Below are 22,637 nucleotides of genomic sequence, written 5' to 3'. Positions count from 1 at the left end.
CCCCCCCCCAAGTTAGTTGATTTGAACATATAGCAAAGTAATGCCAGGTTTTAAAAACTACACAATAAGATGAAGATTTTAAAGCTAGCTGTATCAAAACTTACAAATATGAATAAGTATTCATGAGGAGAAATTTAAATCATGCATTTTAAATACCATAGCACCAAAATTTAAAAATAGTACTGCAAAGATGTTTAAAAAATAGTATTCCAGAGGTATCAAGCAACAGTCTCCTCTCCCAGAGGAATGGTAAGCCATGTGCCCACTTTTATTTATTTATTTTTGCCTAGTATACTTACCCTTTCATAAAGGAAACTAACATATACATCAAAGGTAGAAATGCCTTTAGGGAACACAAAACAAAAGTGTAGTTATATGAGGGATCAGAACAAAAGTATAGTTACATGATTACTGATGAAACGGAAATACTGGGAATCTTTTTTTTTTTTTTTAAGGCTTTAACATTAAGTTGAATTTTGATTTTATATCTTCAGATGATTATGAACAATCAGCAGTTAAGACATTCTTCTGGCTTACTCCCCTTTTCCATAGTGATCAGCAAAAAGGGTTGCATCATATAGAAACTATTCATTTGGAATTTAAGAATAGAAAACTATTAATCTTATCCTCATCATTTAATTCTCCTTTATCGAACTTGATTGTATTGTTTTCTGCCCATTTTTATCTCACACTAATCTATACAAAAGCACAGTAAAATAGAAAACCAAATTCAGGAGCAATGCCTCTTTTGTTTAAAATAATTACATGTTGGATTTTTCACCACTATGGACACTACATACACCTGTAAATCTACTTTTTTAGTCGTGATGAACCTCATTGTAACTGATTACACCTGTATCAACTCTTTAAACAATGTCACATTCTGAAGTACTGGTGTTAGGATTTACCATATCTTTGTTTGGGGAGACATAATTTGACCCACACTACATTTTTAAATTGGAATTCTGTCTTTTCATGAATGACTTCTAAGTTACAATTTTTTATATATTCTAGGTACTAGGTCTTCATCAGACAAGTGACTTGCAAATATTCTCTATTTCTGCAAGTTGTCTTTTCACTTTCAATGTAGTATCATTTGCACAATTTTTTTTTTTTTTTAATTTCAACAAGTCCAATATATCTATTTTGTTGCTTGTTCTTCTGGTGTAACATCTAAGAAACCACTGTCAGATCCAAGGTCATAAAGATTGACAGCTACCTTTCCTTCTAAGAGTTTTATAGGTTAGCACATATATGACAAGAGGAAGGGACCCACTTCATTCTTTCCAAGTGAAAATTCAGTTGTACCAGTACCACTTGTTGAAGACAGTTATGTCCCCATTGAATGGCACCCATGTTGGAAAGCAACAGATGAGATTATAGGTGTTTTTAGGATCCTCAATTTTATTCCATTCATCTGTAAGTTTGTCACTATGCTAGTATCTGTTTGGTATTTTGTCAGTACCAATGTTCTTATCAATGAAGGATTATAATAAGTTTTGAAGTCACAAATCTGAGTCTTCCAACTATGCTCTTTTTCAATATTGCAGTGCTTATTTAGGGATGCATGTTCTTCATATGAACCTTAGAACTAGTTCTCCTTCCCCCTTTAAAGAACCATTGGATTTTAATAGGTAATTGAATATATAGACCACTTAGAGGAGATTACCCTCTTAACAATATCTCAATGTATGAGTACAGGATGTCTTTTCATTTGTTTAGGTCTTATTTCTTTTACAATTTTTTTTTGTTCCTCTGCTAATCTCAAATTATTTTATCTATTTAGATTCTACTATTAAAGGAACTGATTTATTAACATAATTTTCAGATTATAAAACATTAGTATATAAAACAATCAATTTTTACATGTTAATTTTGCATTCTGCAAATTTGTGACTTCTAATAGTTCAAAAGACTCTCTAGGATTTATGTATATAAAGATCATGTGATCTGTGAATAGACGTAATTTTGTCTTCCTTTCTAATTCATGTTTTCCTTCATCTAAGTCATGCAGCACAATGCTGAACGGCAGTAGTACAACTGTGCATCCTAATCCAAATTTTTGGATGAAGATCTTTACACCTTTCACTCTGAATGTTGGATGCAGGTTCTGCATAAATGCTCTACTCTACTTTTGATTTTTTCTACCCATCTGCTCGTTTTGGTCTCAGTTTAGTGTATATTCATAAAAATTAGAAAAATTTAGGATGTTAATCTGCAACTGTTTTAAATCTGAACATTTGCAGTTACAAATAACTCTTTGAGCATTGTTTGCATTAGATCTCAAAAGTTTTCATATGTAACATTTTTGTTTTCACTTGTCTCAAAGTATTTGCTAATTTCCCTTATTTCTTCTATGATCAACATGTTTTGGCTAATCCATAGTTTTCCAGCTTTCATTTGTAGTTTCATTCCCTTGTGGTTTGGAGAAGATAATTTGTATGATTTCAATTTTTTTTAACTGGAGAATTGTCTCAACTTTGGTCTATACTGAAGAATATTTCATGTGAACTTTGAAAAATACATATTCTGCTCTTTTTAGAGGAATGTTATGTATGTTGCTTGAGCTTATTGGCTTGTACACTGCATTGGCTTCTATTTGCTTATCTTCCTTTGGTGGTTATTTACATGGAATATCTTTTTCTGTCCCTTCACTTTCAACCTATTCATGCCTGGATCTAAAGGCAATCTCTAACAATCAGCAGGAAGGTTGGCCCTATTTTAAAAATCCATTGTGCCAATCTTTGCTTTTTATTGAGGCTTTAAATGCAATTACATTTAGAGTGATTACTGATAGGAAAATACTTCTGCTATTCTGCAAATTGTCTTCTATATGTTAAATATCTTTGGTGTTCCTCAATTATTCAATTACTGCTTTTAGTTATTTAACATACAATTTAATTCCCTTATTTCCTCTTCTGCATGAATTTAATACACAAATTATGTCAACTTAGTTTCCTATACAATCACATACATTCTTTTGTTGTCACAAATTACATGAACATATTATCTTTTAACATAGATTTATAATTATATTATACATGTTTTTAAAATGTTTCATCTTTAATTATTTCTTTACCAATGTTTTTTTTTTTTTTTTCCCCGAGGCTTTTACTGCATTCTACTATAGATTGAAGTACTCCCTTTGTGTTTCATAGCACAGACCTATAAACAACAGATTCCTTATCAGGGAAGTATTAATTTATCACTCCTTTTGAAGGCTACTTTGCCAGATAAAGAATTCTGTGGACAATTTCCTTCAGCACTTTAAAATGCCTTCTTCCTTGATTGTATGTAATAAGCAATTGGATGTTAATCTTATTAAGCAATCTTTGCATATTGAATTACTTTTCCTACTTTCAAAATTCTTTGTATATGTTTGACTTAAAATGTGCTTCAACACTGGGTCTCCTTGAATTTCTATTAGTAAGAATTTCTTGAGCTCGATAATAATAGGAATTTGTGTCTTTCTTCAAATTTGGTATATTTTTCAGGTTTCTTCAAATATTTTTTCTCCTTCTGGAACTCATGCAATATGTATATTGGTATGTTTGCTCTGATGGACCCGTCTTTTACTTACAGTCTAATATAATTAGAAAAAGTGAACTTCAAGTTCTTTTCTCCATCTGTTCTGCTGAACCTTTTGTAGTAACTTTTTCTATTTTTATTATGGTTACTTCTACTATTTTGGTTGTTAATATGCTACTAATTATTGTAATCATCAACATTATAATTTCTACTTGACACCTTTTTATAATTTTATTGGTATATTTCAATTTGATCATTCTCCCTACTTGCTTTAGCTCGTAGTTCATAGTTTCCTTTAACTTTATATACTAAAGACCTTGTCTAGTAAGTTCAATATAATACTTCACAGGATTTCTGTTAATTTTTTATATATGAATGAGCTATACTTTGTCTCTTTGTGTATATACCTTATGCATTGTTTTTAATAAACTGGATATTATTATTATGGCACCTGTGAATTGGAATCTGCTCTCAAGTTTTGTCTCTGTTGCATGTTGTGGACTGGAACTATTTGCTTAGTGACTTTTATATTTTTAAAATTTTATTTAAAAAATATATATTTAGTTGTAGATGAACACAGAATATATTTTTATGTGGTGCTGAGGATTGAACCCAGTGCCTCACGCAAGCGAGGCAAGCGCTTTACCACTGAGCTACAGCCCCAGCCTGCTGACTTAAAACTACTTTTGTAAAAACCATTTTTTATGTGTGGTCAATGGGGTTTCTACTTCATTAGCTTAGTAGTTGTCTAGTGGTTTCACATTTGACAGCTTTCCTTAAAATGTGTGCAAAAAAAAAAATATTCTCCCCATCTTTGCAGAATGACTGTATAGTGCATTCCTTCAATATGTACCCAGCAGTGCTGATTTAGACTTCACCTCCTGCTTGGGCAAGTTGTCAAGAGCAGCAAGAAGTCAAAGTTCAGCATCTTCTCAGGGTTTTGCCTTAGAAAAACACCCTGTCCTGGCAATCTATATGGTGCTCTAGAGTCCCTGGTATATGTGGGAACATTGAGAGATATTATTCTCCAAAGTATTTCATTCTGTAGCTTTTCCTCCCAGCCTTTCAACTGTCTACTGTTTGTCCCAACACAATCTTTTGCCCCAAGCAACAGTGGTTTATTCATTTACCTATCAATACTTTTAAGAAATCTTTCTCACTACAGCCCCCCCCTTTTTTTCCCTTGCAGAATTGTTTTAGTCTAGCCGCAGACTCATTTGTTAGTCTAGCAACTTGCCCTTGTATCATCTATGTCTTGGGAACAAGATCAATTCTGCTTCCTTCAGAAACAGAAACCTACACCAGAAATGCTGGCCACCATGTTGAAAGAAGGGACTGACTGGGGAGGAAAAAAAAGGAGGTAGGGTAAGATAAAAGCCATTAAGGTAAACTACTGGCTCTCAGTTACCTTAAAACTTGATTTAAACATTTGCTTGAATGCTATAAACCTCTATTTTACAGACTTGTAACAAAATTGATAGTTTTTTTGGCCAGTGTTTCCATGGAGGAGTGTGTCCCTTCCTGACAATGTAATTTTTACTGATATGCTTAATTTTTAATGGAAATATACTCACATCTAAGTGATTGTGACATGATTTTCCTATTACACTCTGAAGGTGAAATGCTTTAAAATTTTTTTTTTAAATGACAGTGGAATGCATTACAATTCTTCTTACACTTATACAGCACAATTTTCCATATCTCTAGTTGTACATAAAGTATGTTGACACCAATTCGTGTCTTCAGACATGTACTTTCGATAATGATGTCTATCTAATTCCACCATCCTTGCTAATCTCCTGCCCCCTCCCTTTGCCTCCCACCCCTCTGCCCCATCTAGAATTCATCTATTCCTCCCATGCTTTTTAAAAACACTATGTAACTACTTAGATTATCGTCATATAATATAAATGTTTATACATATGATATAAATGTGTGTATTCTCAATATATAAATATATGTAAGGAATATGGAAAAACTAATAACAGATCTTTATGAATTATGAGAAATTTGTAACTTTTGGAGGCATACTTACTCCATTTTTAAGTATGACTAGCAATAACACTCACTCTTTTCCCTACTATCAGAAAAAATCACTAGTTACATGATTAATCTGATGCAGTACAACTTTTCCTGGTGTATGAAAATTAACCATGTTTCAATATTTAAAACTTTATAAGCTATGTGAACTCTGCAGTACATTAAGGCTCCTAAAATCCTTTCAAATATTTTGTCCCTAATTCTTTAGATGATGTGATTGCCCATTATAGAGCTTCCTAAAACACCATATGTTAATATCACTGATATAAAAATAATGTCACGGGCTGGGGTTGTGGCTCAGTGGTGGAGTGCTTGCCTAGCACGCGTGAGGCACTGGGTTTGAGCCTCAGCACCATGTTAAAAAAATATATATATATTGTGTGTCCACCTATAACTAAAAAATAATAAGGAATGATGTTATTTTTTAAAAAATAATTAAGAATAACTACTCTTTAAGTACCCTTAGGGAGGTTCTCGTAATAGAAAAGGAACACTTGTCAAGCTGTGTGGTTAAAGCAAGATCTAATTTCCCCAACTGCCATGCCCACTGAATTGTAATTGACAAGGAATATTCTTTATGCATAAAAGAAAATTATGGTAAACGATAAACACTATTGGGCTTACCCATGTGAATATCTAATGCAAAGAACCGTATGCCAAACAAAATGCAACAAGTTATTCATCATATGTTATTAAATGAAACTCCTTTGGATGAAATTTTGTACTAGGATTTTTTTCTTCAGGCAGAAAAGTATTTTTTTTTTTTAAATTCTAACTGGAGTTAGATAAATATACAATCAATTTTATGAGTTTAATACAATGAATCTGCCTGTGAAGTGATACTGCAGGATGTAACATACCAGATACAAACCAATTCTAATTGTCCAGCAAAGGTAATGAACACATTAGGTATGTGATTTTGCACATAACTGCATTCTGTAAGCACACTATATATTGAGTCACTCTTGGCAGTTTTGCTTACAGCACTTACTAGAAATGATTTGTTGAGACAGATTATTTCCCTCTAGAGTAATATCACGAATGCAACAATTATCTATAGTGAAGCTAAACTATGCACTTTAGAAAGAATTTTTTATTGATGAAATTACTTCTAATGTTCAGAAGCAATTATAAAATAGAAGGTGGAAAACTTACATGGGATTAGGAAGTATTTATTACCTTGGTCATAGGGTCTGTCTGAGAATGATCTGATTGGTCATGATTTAAAACAAAAAAAGCTTTGTAGAGAAATTAATGTGCTTTGTCAACATCATCATTTAATCAAATGCATACTAACTAGAAGATAATTTTGAGATTTAAGGGAACCAACTAAAGTAAAAAATTTGGTCTCAAATTCTTTGTATTGTCTGAAGTCCCAAGTGAACTTCTAGGACCATAAAAATATTAAGTGGCTTAAAATTATAAGCAGTTAAGAATTACAAGTCAGTTACTACCTAGGGATAAGCTTGAAACAAATAATTATTCTCATATATACTTTTCCATAAGTACCATTTCCATAATTTCCATGAATTTATTATTAATCCATGATTAGGAACTAGGGAAATTAGTGTTTTTAATAATAAACTTGGGGAATATATGATAAGGTTAATATAGTTCTGAATTATTTTCACTGAATATTATGTTTTGAAAAGATACCTTTCATCCTGCTAGCACACATATTGCCCTGGGATATAGCTTGATGAACATGCATCAGTAGATTTTTATATCCCCCATTCTTCACTGAAATTCACAGGTACCAAAGAAGTAAACTCAGTGGAACATACCCAATTCCTGTCTGAGAGTATATAGCTAGAACTCCCAATAGACAAAATGCTCTGTGGTTAATTATTCAGCTCTTAATGAAAATTAGATAAGTTTTGACTTACTGAATAAAGAATTATTTTCCTATATCTATCTTTGAGTTGCACTACAGAGTAAAAAGTAGAGGTTTGAGAGTTTGGAAATGCTAGTTATGAGTTCAACATTTTATTTTTGGCTTTCTGCTTCCATTATTCCTGTAACTCTGACAAAATTTACATTTCCTGTCTAAATTTCAAGGTTGTTGTGAAGAACAGATATAATGTATATGAATGTGCTTTATAAACTAAACCAGGATACAAACACAATATTACATTCCTATGTTTGGTTTTCAAAAAAGCTTCATTGTGTTATTCACTCATCCCAGGAAAACTAACCTTTCATAAGGATTTAGGGCATGGGGCTTTGATGAAAGTTGCTTCCATAAAACAAAAGGAAAATGGCCATATTGGGTTAGGTTTGCTCTTATAAATTTGGATTCCTGGATGATCCTTGTAAAGATGAATAAATATTAATTTGTAGTTTGATTTTTGCTTCCATTGTGTGATGGCTTTGAGACATGTTGATTTAGTGCATATTTGCTTTAGATTGAGAATCCATGAAGAAACTCTTTTTCCTAGGCTAGTTATCCAAATTGCTGGTATCATTCATCCTACACACTTTGAATTAGTTATGATTAATAAGAACAAAACACTATTTGCAACAGTGCACGTCCTTTATAACTGAAACTGCAGTAGTATAATTTTCCATACATGACATGTTTTCATGCATATGCTTTATCCCTGTACAACACTAATAATTCTTTAACATACATTCCATAGGTTTCCTTAACTAACATTGTGGTTTCCCTTACAAATGAGTGAACAGTTCTAAAACAGTTTATAGTTACATTGTCACTTATTTCAATCCTGTGGCATACACTGAATATGCTTGAAAAACACTGTTTCTCTTGTAGATTACTAAATGCTACCATCTATTTCTATAAATTAAATTTACTAGGAAAACCCACAGTTTTAAAAAAGTATACAAGAATAAGCTAGCTTATCACAATTGACAAAGAAATAAACTCAAGAAGTACAAATATTTTAATGTCAGGAACAGTTTATCTTCGTGGTAAACATTCACTTTATGCAACTCCCACTTGGCTTCATTTAATTAAAAAGCTGAAAAAGAAAGAAAATTATTATGTACTGAACATAAGAAAAACATGATATGCTTTTTAATCCATTCTAAATTAGTACAAGTAAAAGCAACAAATGTCATGATTATATAAATCCATCTAATTGTAACTTTGCTAATGGGGGTATTTTTTGAAACTAGTTTCTGTAATGGGGTCAGGCTTATAGTGAGAATAGGGTCAGAGGTGAGAAAAGATGTGATGACTTGAATTGTGTTTATAAAAGCATCTCATCATTGGGCTGGATAGAACAATAGTTAAACATTTAGAATGATAATGTAGGGGAATAAAGGAAATGGACTGAAATATTTGAATTTGAATGTCCTAAAGAAAATATTGTTTTATTTGTAATTCCTTACATAAACCATAGTTATTTAAACATTTGGTCTTTTGTTATTGTGGTTTGCAATTTCATTATATTGGACAGTCAAAAACAATGTACATGTAATTAAAATTGTCAATAGATTTTGATAAAACAATATTACAAACAGATGCTGGTACATATAGAACTAAAAGGAAAGTGGAAATATTTTTTAATATCCCTAAGCAAAGTTTTATTTTGTAAACAAGAATTTAACTTTGTAAGATATCTTAAATAATTTATTAAGTTTAAATTTTATATTTGTATCTGCCAAGATGTGGTACATTTTTTTAGTTTTCACAAATGAATAAGACACAAATAATTGTTAACTAAATATTGAAGCACAAAAGAAACTAGTGATTACTGCAGCTGAAAACCATACTGTGGAAAACTGTTCAAACTGTTTAAATTTATTATATCCTAGGCATATTGTATTGTCTTTCTGAACCTCGGTTTCCTCATTAGTGAAGGGTATGCTTGTTTTGGATGATTTCCAAAGTTCTTTCCTGTGCTAGTATTTTATGATTCTTGTGCTAAAACTAAACATATTTTAAAATATGCATTTTATTATAAGGCATAAAATATATTTATACATTATTATTTTTAAAGTACAAAAAATAGTTACATCAATATTAGTAATTACATAATTTACATTGTAGTGTTATTTATAAAGTTATACAGCACAAGAAGAATAATTAGTATACCTGTATTTAAGAAATTATCAAATCATGCTGATTATCAGGATGCAATCAGACACTTTTATTTTTCAAGATAAGTTATAACTAAAGTGCTGAAGGGGTAACCATCTCCATGAAGAATGCCAGCAATAAACCTCATTAGAACACCAAGCTTTGGTAGCTGCTTAATTCATGCCACCTTTCACAATACCAATGGCAAAAAAGATAGTAGGTATGTCACTTACAGATAAACTTGTTGGCATTTCCTTTCCTCAATTATAAGCTCACCCTGAAGATAAAGTTAATGGAAGAATGATGGCTAATGAAAAAAGAAACCATAAAGTATTTTAAAACATAGTTGGAAAAACTGGAACTAGAAATGGAGGACCTGTGGGATTTTTGATTTTTTTTTCTTAAAAAAAAAAAATGACCTGAAAGTTTCAAAAATGTACACCAATAAAGTGTTAAAAATACACCTGCATAAAAGCAAATATAATATAACCCTTTATAATTTTATAATGCCTGAATTTTTAGAGCTAGAAAGGTCAAAGTTATGTGATATTTAGATGCTGATATATTTACAGAGTAAAAGGATCTTTACAACTACATTTTATATGAAAATAGATTAAAATCCTTACTATGCTATTTTCTCATTCTAGTTCTTCTAAACTGAAATGCTCAGTGATTACTTCTAAAACTTGCTGCAATAATTGCTGGTTTATATCTTATTATGAAATGACAAATATGTTCAATCTCCAACTGCTCATTCTATTTATTGTCCTACAACAAAGGATAAATCTATTAAGTAGGTTTCTTTTCATAAAAATGAGGTATAAAAATCTTTCCAATATCTTGAATATATACATGTAAAGACATGAACACAAAAGTGTCAATTTTGTTAAAATGTTAACGAATAAGAGTTCATACTTTTTAAGGTAATTGATCATTCAGGATTTCATGTTTTTATTTTTAATATATAAATATTAAATGTCAAAGATAATGCTCAATATGAATGTTTTATACTTATATCATCACTCAAGGGATTAATCTCTCATTTCTATCTAGCTGAATTTTTTCTCTTTTCACAGTTACTTGTCTAATAATTTTGATGTATAATCCAAAAGCATAACAGTTTTTATTGATTTATACTCCCAACAATGCTTGGATATTTTTCTTAATGTTTATCACAAAAATGTATAAGTGCTTTTACACTGTACTTTAAAAAAAACTCACAAATACTAAAATGTACATAAGTCTGCATATCTATAATCATTAATGACTGTGGCCACCTTACACTGGAGTGAAAACATGCATGGGCGACTTTAACTAGGATGGCAATATAAAATAGAAGCATGGGTAGTAAACTGTACACACTGAGCTTTGATAGCAGGGCAGAACTAGCACAAATTCTCACTTGCTCCCTTCCCTCAGCATGAAGGTTTTCAACTATCCCCTTTCCAGTCTGCATAACTTTCTTACTTAAAGTATGTGAGGGCTGCAGATGAATACCTGTATACAAAAAGATGATCTTAAACAATTCTCTTTAAGAATGGCTCTCTCATGACTCCCTCAAATATCCAGGATTTAGATAAAAATGCTGACTTGCTGAGGAATGATGTTCTAATAATTCATTACCAAGTTTGTTATTTGAAATTCAAAATAAGTTTTTCTAGGAAACTTGATTAAATTTTATCCAGACTGTACAATCAATTTCAATAAGCATTTAACAAAGAACTTAAGTATTGTACACAGAAGGTATGCAGAAAATGAAAGGGCTGAAAGACATGGTTCTTATGTTTTTATCTAAAGGGGATAAACCTGCTCAAATTAGTTAATGTGTTGTTGAGTCATAGGGCTACAGAATTTAAAAACAAATGAAACAAAGCTGACATTGGAATAAGTAAAATGATGGGATAGTAAAATGAAGGGATAGTCTAAAGAAGCTGAATACACAAAGGTATCACAGCATGAAAATTCATTAAGTGCTATGTTTTGTATGGCTAAACAAGGAGTTACAAGGAGTTGGTATACTTTCAGTAAAAGTCCAGAAAGAAAATATTTTAAATTTTCTGGACTATTGATCCTTTTAAAACTACTCAAATTGGTGTAGAATAAAAGCAGCCATGAATACTATGTGAATCTGGATGTGCTTCAAATAAAATTTATTAAGACACTGAAATTTAAATTTCATATAATTTTCACCTATTCACCTATCATAGAATATTTTGTCAATGATTTAAACTATAAAATCCATTATTAGTAATGTGGGGCAAACCAAAGCAAGAATTAGTTGCTGATTCCTGAACTAAACCATAGGTTACACTGAAGGCTGTACTGTACTATAAGTGTAGATGAGCCCAAATTTAAAGTCATGTTTTATCATCCAATATTATTGTATAGCTAGTAAAATTATACTTTGGAAATGGTTAGTGACACTGAAATATGCTCATGATACATGAAAGACATGTGATTTACAAGATGTATGTAACATAATCCTTCCCTAGATTTAAAGCATATGCAAGCTAAACTGTTATTTGATAACCTGGGTGTGGGGATTGATTGATTTTATTTTCTTCCCACTTTGCTTGTCTGTAATACATTTATCCTCCCCCACCCCCTGCCACCATTCTTCCTCATCAGCTACCAATGGGTTTGGAAAAAGTAGCTACGTAATTGGTGCATATCTTAAAATGATAACTCTGGAATTATACTAGGATAATACCAAGGATAATGACTAAATATCAAGATATATATTAGGAAGCTAGCTGTAAATTGTAAATTAAGATGGCAACAGTGGGACTAGAAAACTGATGAAAACCAAATCAAATGACATAATACAGGACAAGGGTATGGAATCAGTACAAAATGATTCCAAGGTCTGTATCCCATATGACCAAGAATGTCTTAGGAAAAATAAGTGGCAATACAACAGTTTTGGAGGCAGATATGACATTGATTTTGGACACAAGGTGAGCTGTTATGTAGTATTCACATCTAGATCTCAAGTGAAAGATCAAGATTTGTCACACATTTGGGATTGAAAAGCAACCTAAAAGAAAAAAGGAAGGGATAAGAGTGTCATGTTATAAAATCCAGGGTAAAAAGTTTTAAAGGGGATGGGGGAGGCTGTTCACCTAAATTGTTAGAAAGGTCATATGAAGAGAACTCTGGCTTTTCTTGGGTCACTGGGTGGTCATTGGAGGATATAATAAAAACATGTCCTTTTCCCTTCTGGTGAAATATCTGAACTAGGAATGTATGTTTTGCTTTTTTTTTTCCTTGAATTAATTACTCTGTTCCTGGTGTTTTGAAAAACCAACATGTACACAATGTTCCTGAAGGAATGCATTCTGTCCAATTGGGAAATAGTTGAATTTTCAGTACACAGAATTTTCTTGGACACTGCTCTTACCTTCTGTCTCAAACTGGGGGAAGGAATCAGGGATATCTAGTGGTTACATAAAGGCACTCTGTCTCAGAAATTACTTAGGTGGTGAAAGGAACAGCTGTTCAGATTTTTGTATTCAAAAAGGGGAGCGCAGAAAGAAAGGCCTCATTTCTTCACAGGTCACTGGTTGAATTTTCACTCCTGTTTCACTGGCCTATGATTAGTGCAACTCAACTTGTAATTTTTTTTTAATCTTCACATTTATAAGTGTTAAATGGGAATGCTAGGGAGCAGTACATTAGAGCTGTTAGGCAGATCTCTTTAGTCAAAAGTCCTGGGGCTCTTTTCTCTATAATAGAAGATTCCTGAACCCAGAAAAGTCTTCAAGTCTGAAATAAATGGTCTTTTGAAAAGGCCTACAGAAATTCAAACCTTTATTAGCAAGAAAAGAGATTTTTGAAAACAAACCTTTCTACAAGTAATACGGGGTAATAGCCATCAAGCCTATTGCTAAGGCCAGTTCTCCATGCAGCCGGAAGAGGGGCACACTGGAGTTTTGATTACATGACTATTAATAGTTAAGAATGGCAAGAAACATGGACACTAAGTTTGGGTGGGGTGGGGGATAATAAAGCTAGTATGTGGGGCAAGGGATAGATGAAAAACAACACATTTGCATAACAGGAACTTCCTATTCCTTCCCTGCTTCCAGTGGGATGCAGAATGTTGCTGTTTCTGCCAGAGTAAATGAGCTAAATTTCCCCAACAGAAAAAGTCCCCTAGAGCACCTCTGTGTACATGTTAACTCAGACTGTTTCCTATGCTGGAATTAGGATATGTGGTGTAGAATCAAACTGGTTTCAAATTTCTACAAAACTTAGTTAATGTAGAAGTTATCTATATCTGAAATGATCAAATGTTGGTTTTACAAAAGAGTAATTAAGTTAACTGTGTGGAGGACTTGTTTTGCTTTATTAATCTTGTATATGTTATTTATATTGTTAATGGGAAAAGGGATTTGACTATATTTTTCCTATGCAGAATTAAGCACATTTTCATTGATCTAGGTTTTCATTTCTTCTCAAAATTGATAACAAAGAGAAGTACATTTTGAGGTGGAGGGAATATGTTTGAATATTTACAAAAATGGTTAATTCCAGGGGTCAAAGTCTACTGGTAGAAATTTATACTGAAGATTTATCCCTGTAGCAACAAAGTATAACAGCATAAGACTGTAATTATAGGAGTCTCACAATTATCTTACATTTGTAAAACAGTAATTTACTATAACTTGTTTTATGAGATAAAATATGGTCTTTATTTAAAAGATGAGGAAAACTGAGGCTCAGAGAAGATTAAAAGACTTGCCTGGGATTATAGTTTTTAAGTGCCATGGTCCAAATCAGATCTTCTCACTCAAAGTCCAGATCACTTTCCAATACACCACAATGAAATACAACAATATGGAAAAAATAATCCTTAAGATTCAATTTCCATTTGTACAATATTATCACAAGATTTAGCACTGTATTCTTTATCTAGATAAGATAAAAGATGGTGCCTTTATAGCACTCCCACTTTTTCTAAACCACATCTACATCTTTGGACCTTTTATGGACTCGGCATGAGAAAGGCAATATGGCAAAATTCTTGTCAATGACATACATTGTGTTGTGGTCAACAAATGTGGTCACCACATTTATTTCTATATTTTTTATTTGATTTCTCTATAGATGAAAGGTAAATACAAGATATACAGATGAATACTACGTTGCTATACACTGTACATCCTGAGAATTTTTGGCCTTGCTATGCTTGTTCGTTCACTATTGTATTTTACCCGGAATTTTTAAGAATGCCTTTCATTTCTATTATCAATCATCTTGCAAAATAACCAAAGGTATAAAGATACTTATAGTTCATGATAAGATAAGGGGAGAGACTGTGTCTACTGTACGTTTAATTAAAGTGCATTCTGCTTTTTTACTTGTAAGATAGTTATTCCAGAAACCTGATTGAGCTATCTTTCCACACATGCCTTTAGTTGTGTGGACCACCTCACAACTCTAGGGGGTGCCATTCAATATGGATTGCATGTCCTGAAGTCATGCAATCTGGCAAACCAGCGCTCTTCACTCTATTTAAGTTACTTTGCATTTACTGGAAGTTGATAAGAATTAACATCTTTAAGTAAACAATGAATTAACAAGTATAGGATGAGCACCTACTATGTGCATAGCACTTTGTAGATATAAAAAAGGTTTATTTGTCAAGGAATCTTTCCCAAAGGTCTTACAGTGTTCTAGAAATAAATTAAACACATGAAGCAGTTGTGTATGAAAACAATAAAAAATGTAAATCGGTAAAGTGCTATGAATAATTAGTGCTAAAATGGCTGGTACAGAGAGAGATGTGGATGACAGAATTAATTTGTATTCAGAACCCACTGTATTTCAGTGGCTATAAATTTATCCCCTTAAAATTCTGAGGTAAATATTATATGAAGTTTACAGATGAAGAAAGAGGCTCAAGAAAGTTAAATATATTGCAAAAGATAGAGAAATAACAGACTACTCTAACAAGTGAAACTGTCTCTAACACCAGAAAAACACTATTTTAGAGCTGAGGAAAAACGAAACTCAGAAGTCCTAAAGTTAAGATCCAAGATGCACACTCAGATTTGTCTAACTGAAGAACCAGAGCTTTTAGCTACTAATATACCAAATTAAACAAACTTGAACTCAATTATTATTATTCCTGCCTTATACCACACTATGTAAAACAGTTAAAGAATCTTGAGGATGATTAGGCATCAAAAGGACAGTTAGTAGAGATTTGTGTCATAGAAGTCTTCTGAAGAAGATTTGTAAGTCAGGGTGCCAGTGGGAAATACAGAGAAGGTAATTACTAGTAAGTAAAGACAATCAGGTATCCTTATTAGCACTTTGTCTTTAGTTCTTGCCCTATTTTCTAAGAGCAATTTTTATTCAACATGCAAAATTTCTCAATATAACTCGGATGGTAATTAGATAAAATTCATAAGAAACCTTATTTCACTGGTAATATCAAGGGCCTCTGGAGTCCAATTAAGTTCATCAAAAAGTTCAGGGAAAAACTGCTTCACTCAACTGAATTATGCAAATATGAAACAAAGCTACTTAATGTTTAGTGGTTTTTTTTTTTTTTTAAAGCCCTGTTTAGAAAAAAGTAGATTAAATATATCTAAAATAATTATATCAAAATTAATGATAATTAACATCAAACATTAATACTATGTAGCAAGCAACAGTGATCTATATGCATTCTCTCAGGTACACAGAATGAGGTAGTGAAGTCATCTTCAATTTACAAACAAGAAAACATAAGGTTAGAAAAGTCACACAGTTTGTCCAAGGAAACACACAAGCAAGGAAAGTTTGCTTATTGAAACAAACAAATCTGGGAGATTTTAGTAATGGTATAAAACATAATGCTGCTGTAGAATACACCATTAATACTAAAACTTAGGGAAGATTTACAGAAATAGGATATATATAATATATATATATTTAAAATAGTTTTTTATGCCTTTAGCGGTGTACATATATCAAGATGAAACAAATTCTGTAGTATGAAATACTGAGAAAATATGATGGGGGCATAAATGTTCAAGAATTTATAAAAATAAGATTAAAATAATGAAAATCAGAAAAGGATCACTCCAGGTAGAAGTAATTATGGGTTTCAAATTAAACAGAATTCAAAATTGTGAGAAAAGAATAAAAAAATGGGTTTAAAGATGATCATGGACATGGTGCTATGTATAATGATAATTATCCATATAAATCTATCAGACTGGTACAAAAGCTGTAATTTATAGCAATTCAGAAGGAAGATTCTGAAGGATATAAATAGCAGAGAACAATGACATAATACTCAAGAAAGTAATCTGATATTAGGCTTGAAGCCTAATAATCCATAGCTACAAGCGATTTTTAATGTACATTTTTACTAATAGGTACCTCAAGGGTCTTATCCCAAGCATAGACTTACTTTCTTTTTTTTTCTTTTTTGGTCCAGATACTGTTTTATTCTGAAGTAGAATCATGTAGCATTAGGTTGACATTTTCAGCTTGGATTACACCACCAGTCAAGTAGGATATACTGGAATCATTTGTCCAGTCATAAAAACCAAGAATAGTTCATCCCAGCCCATCTGAAAGTGCTAAGAAATATCAATATAATTTCCACTGAAATTATTCCCAATTTCATTTTCACTCATCAGCTTTCCAACCAATCTATACTGAACTAACTATTACAAAGCATTTTTTTTGGGGGGGGGGAATGCTAGGGATAAAAGAGTCTCAAGCTTTCATGTACTCTATCACAGAGCTACCACCCAGCCCTTCTAAGGGATAATTTTATGCTTCTTTCACTTGACCCAATGTGAGTAAGTCACCTTCCCACTTTCCCCAAAGTACACTTATTTCCTCCAAAATGCCTGTCTATAAAGATACTCACATTAACCTGTTACTTTCTAAATCTCTGAAACTGCCCCATACTGTCCATTACATCTTCTTCCTTGTACTTTGAAGATGTTGGACAACCTCCATCATTTTAAGCATACAGCAAATCATTTTTGTAAAGTGTGTAGAAATGGGAGGTTTTTCTAAGAGCTACTATGAAGGAGAATATGTAACTATCTTTGCAGTTCACCTCTTATTTAATTAGGCATATGTGTTAAAATTGAGAAAGTCAACTATTTGGTTTTGGCCAAAAAAAGCTTTCTTTCCTGCTATAAACATAGCACACTGTATTTCTGACATAGAATGCCTGAATTGGTTTAGATCTTGGATCCCAAGGTCTATGGTTAAAGATTGTAAGGGTTGGTGATCTCTGAAAATAGACATCTACCAATGCCTTTTCAGAAATAACTCTAGGACATTTCTTTTAAATAATGGCTTCTTGCATTTCATTCACAACCTGCCTTTACCTAACATGAAGGCTTATTTGCTTTTTTAAAAGTATAGATGAATGCTTCTGGGAATACGGACTGTCCCTTAACTATGTGGTGCTATGTTCATAGTTGAACGAGCTACTTTCACAGGAAAAGTCAACGGAAAAGGTCTTTTCCTTTATCATCTCGCCTATCTACTTGTCTCAGAATTACTTTTCTTTTTCACTCTTGCTTTTACCATCGTTTTTGCTTTCTCCAATTAATTAATTGTACAGATACATATATTTTTAACTTGTTCTGCCAGGTTTTTAGAATTTAGCTCAGGATTTGTCCAGAATTCTGGTATATACATCTCTGTAAACCTTTTTAATACTACTTTTGAAATTTACATATTAACATAATAATTTATAAGAATTGATAAAAGTTCTGAAGGGAAAAACTTGAAAGCAAAATTTCAACAGAATAAAGTAGATCCACACATCTTATACATCATTACAAAGGTAACATTAGCATACATATAGTTAATAAACGCAAGTAAGTTTTGTAAGTGGAAAATAGATATTTTTCTTTGTTTATAATGCTCCTTTATAATGTAATGAATGGAATTTATATCCTACATGGCCTGACAAAGCAAAAAAAAAATGAGTATGAAACATAAGGAGGGCTATCTATATATACTATTAAGGATTTATGGACACATGATGAGCAATTTGCCAGAATCATATGTAATTCTCATAAAAGCTGAAGATAATTACTTGAAGGCTTTAATATGGGAAGTGATAATTAAGCTAGAGGAATAATTTCAACTGGATAGGAAAACAGTTGAAATCTCAGTAAAGATCTGAAGAAATTTGAAGGAGAATATTATAAAACATTAAAGAACAATTAAAGGAATCACATCTTTGACCATGTAAATTATAGTGGCTTTGATTTAGTAAATTGAAGGACATAAAAACAATTTTTATTAACCAGCTAACGCTGTGAGTGACTCAGTTCTTCTGCCTATCTCCTATTGTTCCATTTAATGTATTTGTAAAATTTATCATGAAGGAAAAAAATAAGATAAATTCTAACTTAAGTAAAGTTGCTTCTTCCTCTTGAATTACTCAAGCTCACAAAGGAGTCAAGAGAACGGATTAGGAAGCTATTACCATGGTCTTCAATATCAAATTGTCAAGATGCATTGGCTACCAGATTATTGAGGTCACTGTGTATCAGACCTCACAGAAATTTTTCAGCTAGAGAAATAATTAAATGGAAAATTGATTTTTTTTCGATTATAATGTTTCTCTATATTGTAATGAATGTAATTAATATCCTATATGGCTCAGAAAAGAATGAGTATTAAACAACTTTTTATTTACAGGTGTATAGAATTAATGAAGTACAAAAAAATATGGCACAGGAGAAAGAGAACTGAGCTGATCATCAAAAGTTCTACTTCTACCTCAAATAAGATAAATGCTCTCAGGCTCATCTGTAAAATGAGTTTGAGGGTAGTATTTCCATGGTCCTTTCCTGTTCTAAATTCCAGATCACTATGAAGAAGACTCAAAACTTACCTGGAAAAACAACTAATTCTGGAAATATTTAGAATTTGAATTGCAAAATTGTCCTAAAATTCACCCAAAGTGATAAGAATATTTTCATGTGTTATATGTTTCTTTTTGTATCCTTTTGACTAATTAGTGCACTTATGGCTAAAAATACATTGAGCAATCCATACTGTTTATCAAGCCACAGCAATGACTCATAACCTCACAGGATACCAGTCACACATTTCTGTCGGTATCTTACAATGTTCTGCTTAAGAAATATTGTTAGCCACTCTTCTCTATTTTGTCTAAAAGCTGGAATTTTAATCTAATTTGAGCCATGTTCTGGAGTCAGCCCTTTCCATTCAAACCCACAGTGATTTTTGCCACCTCTAGATTATTTCCATACAACAGACTGCCATTAGCTTTTGATACTTAGTTTCATGGGCATAATCACTTTCTCCAAACAGATCAAAATTATTTATAATAAGCATAACATGTCTATAAAGCATTTTAGTAATTCAAAATTTGAAATTGGACAGTAAATATGAAATAAGTTAGCACATAATTCTTTATGCACAGAAACTATTCAACTGATTAAGAGCCACGTTTGAAGATTATGATTGTTAGACATAATTTTAATGTTTTAAAAATTTCCTTGAAAATGACCAAATGTTAAGCTTTTGGGAGGCACTGCCTACCTGAATCATATGGGTGAGATAATGCAAGAATATTCAGATATAAAATTAGATTAATTAGATCAGTGGATTAATTAATTCACTTAAATGGATTAACTGGATGGTAACTGTAGGCACATGGAGTGTGACTGTGGGGGTGGGGGGTGTGCCTTTGGGATTCATATTTTGTCCCTGGTACCTTGTCATCACTCTTTCTCTTCTTCCTGGTTGCCATGAACTAAACAGCTCTCCTCCACCATGATATCCTGCCTCACCTTAGGCCCAAAGAAATGGAGTTGGCTGACCACAAACTGAATATGTAAAACCATGAGTGAAAATAAACGCTTGCTTCTCTAAGCTGGTCTTGCCAGGTATACTGGTCACAGCGACATAAAGCTGACTACCATATGAACCAGGGAAGAAATCTGATTTATCCAACCTTATTACCTCATTTTATGTGGAAAATCAAACCCCAGGGAAGTGAATTACCAAAGCATGAAGTTGAGAGGATGCAATCACAGATGTCAGAGACTTTAGAGTTGCCTTAGTAATAAAGTTTCAATCTCAATGTAACTATTAATGCTATTTGTGTATCATTTTGAGGGTAGATTATGTCCAACATACTGAAAACAACTAGTTTAACACAAAGTAGGCAAGGACATTTGGAAACATCTCTTTACATACTTTTCAATAGTTGCTTTGGTTCAAGACTTTAAAAAAAAATGATCTTAGTATCAGGTAATGTTAAAATCAAAATTCTATGGATTCAACTTGAAAATTCTATTGCAGAATTTGTTATTGGTATTTAACTTAAAGCTATTAGTTTTTAAGGCAAAGTAGAAAATTTGGCCAATATCCTGTTAATCAGAGCTAGAACTAGGGCAACTTCCCTTATCCCTCACTCTTTCAAGTCTCTTAGCCAAATATTTATAATTTTCTATGCAAGGCAAATCATTAAATTCCTAAACCCAAAGGAACTCAATGAAGAACAGACAATATGAAATTTGAGTTCTAAGTAGTACACATAAGATACATACCAAAGTACTGTAAGGGTATTGAGGTGTCAGGTGTGGAGAGAACTCCTACTGGAGTTTAAAAAAGGCTTTTCAGAAGAAGCAACTGGAGTTAGTTCTGAGAAGATGTTTGCTTTGAGGGGAAAGGAAAACCTATTCCAGACAGAATGTTTTGTGCAAAAAGATGATTTGCAAAGGTATGGATTACCTAGGGACCACTACGGTTTAGAGAACTTGGAATGAAGACTGCACAGGTAAACTTTCATTTGATCAATTTCAATTGCTCAATCACAATAAGGGATTTAAGTGTGAGTAATAAAGGATATAAGCTACTTTTTAATAGACTACCCTTGCAAAATTCCAAATTCTTGCTAATTAGCACTAGTAACAGAAGATATTTCAATATGGATCATTGATGAGAGCTTTGAAGAGTATTCCTGATTCCAAAGTCTATTTGGATAAATCATCCTAACTGAAATTAATGTGTAATTAATCTTCTTGGGAGAAAAATTCTACATTTGATGCCAGTATGATTACCAGACAAATACACACAATGTAAGGATAATAAGGATTCCTCTGATCACACTGTGAAATTTAGAAAATTCCATTAAAGGATATTATCATTGAAAGATTTACCAGTCAAACAGAACCCACTGAGAAGAAACTTTCTAGTTTGAATCCATCCCATTTATTCTTGATTTTTAATTCTTTCACTAAAGGAGTCATATTAGGGCCTACTTTTTCTTTTACTAGACAGTCTATGATTTAATTCCTAGGTCCTTGATCCACTTTGAGTTTTGTGTGCACTGTGAGAGATAAGGATTTAATTTCATTCTGTTGCATACTGACTACCAGTTTTCCCAGCACCATTTATTGAAGAGGCTATCTTTTCTCCAATGCATATTTTTGGCACCTTTGTCTAATATAAATGTAATTTTGACGGTTAGTCTCGGTGTCCTCTATTCTGTACCATTGGTCTATCAGTCTGTTTTGGTGCCAAAAAGAAACAATCTGTGAGGTGAAGACAAAGCCTACATCCTGGGAGCAAATTTTTACCCCTCACTCATCAGAGCACTAATCTCTAGAGCATATAAAGAACTCAAAAAGCTAAGCACCAAAAAAACCACAAATAACCCAATCAACAAATAGGCCAAGGACCTGAACCTATACTTCACAGAAGAAGATATACAATCAACAAATATATGAAAAAATGTTCATCCTCTCTACCAATTAGAGTAGTTTTGATTTGCATTTCTGTTAAGATATCATCTCCAGTCAGAATGGCAGCTATTATGAAGACAAACAACAATAAGTGTTGGCGAGGATGTGAGAAAAAAGGTACACTCAAACACTGCTGGTGGGACTGCAAATTGGTGCAGCCAATCTGGAAAGCAGTATGGAGACTTCTTGGAAAATTGGGAATGGAACCACCATTTGACCCAGCTATCCCTCTCCTTGGTCTATACCCAAAGGACTTAAAGACAGCA

The 22,637-nt window shown here is 32.4% G+C and overlaps 1 protein-coding gene across 4 annotated transcripts in view; it reads right to left on the bottom strand.

The window, feature by feature from the left end:
- The window catches only part of Tusc3 (tumor suppressor candidate 3), a 312,880-nt gene that overhangs the window by 91,720 nt on the left and 198,523 nt on the right, over positions 1 to 22,637 (bottom strand). Inside the window, exons 10-11 of one of the 4 annotated variants that reach the window (XM_015486045.2) lie at positions 14,358 to 14,420; positions 8,083 to 8,549 (exon numbers count right to left, since the gene is read on the bottom strand). The exons of 2 other annotated variants lie outside the window; for them this stretch is intronic. In XM_015486045.2, coding sequence (XP_015341531.1) covers positions 14,402 to 14,420 — 19 coding nt within the window. In that variant the 3' untranslated portion in view covers positions 8,083 to 8,549; positions 14,358 to 14,401. Of the gene's footprint in view, positions 1 to 8,082; positions 8,550 to 14,357; positions 14,421 to 22,637 lie in introns of those variants that run through there. One more of the 4 variants, XM_048791805.1, reaches the window with a different exon arrangement.

The sequence above is a fragment of the Marmota marmota genome, unplaced genomic scaffold, assembly GCF_001458135.2.
Source record: "Marmota marmota marmota unplaced genomic scaffold, marMar, whole genome shotgun sequence".
Lineage (NCBI taxonomy): Eukaryota > Metazoa > Chordata > Mammalia > Rodentia > Sciuridae > Marmota > Marmota marmota.
Note: the sequence above shows the minus strand (reverse complement) of the source record. Positions and strands in the feature narration are given on the sequence as shown.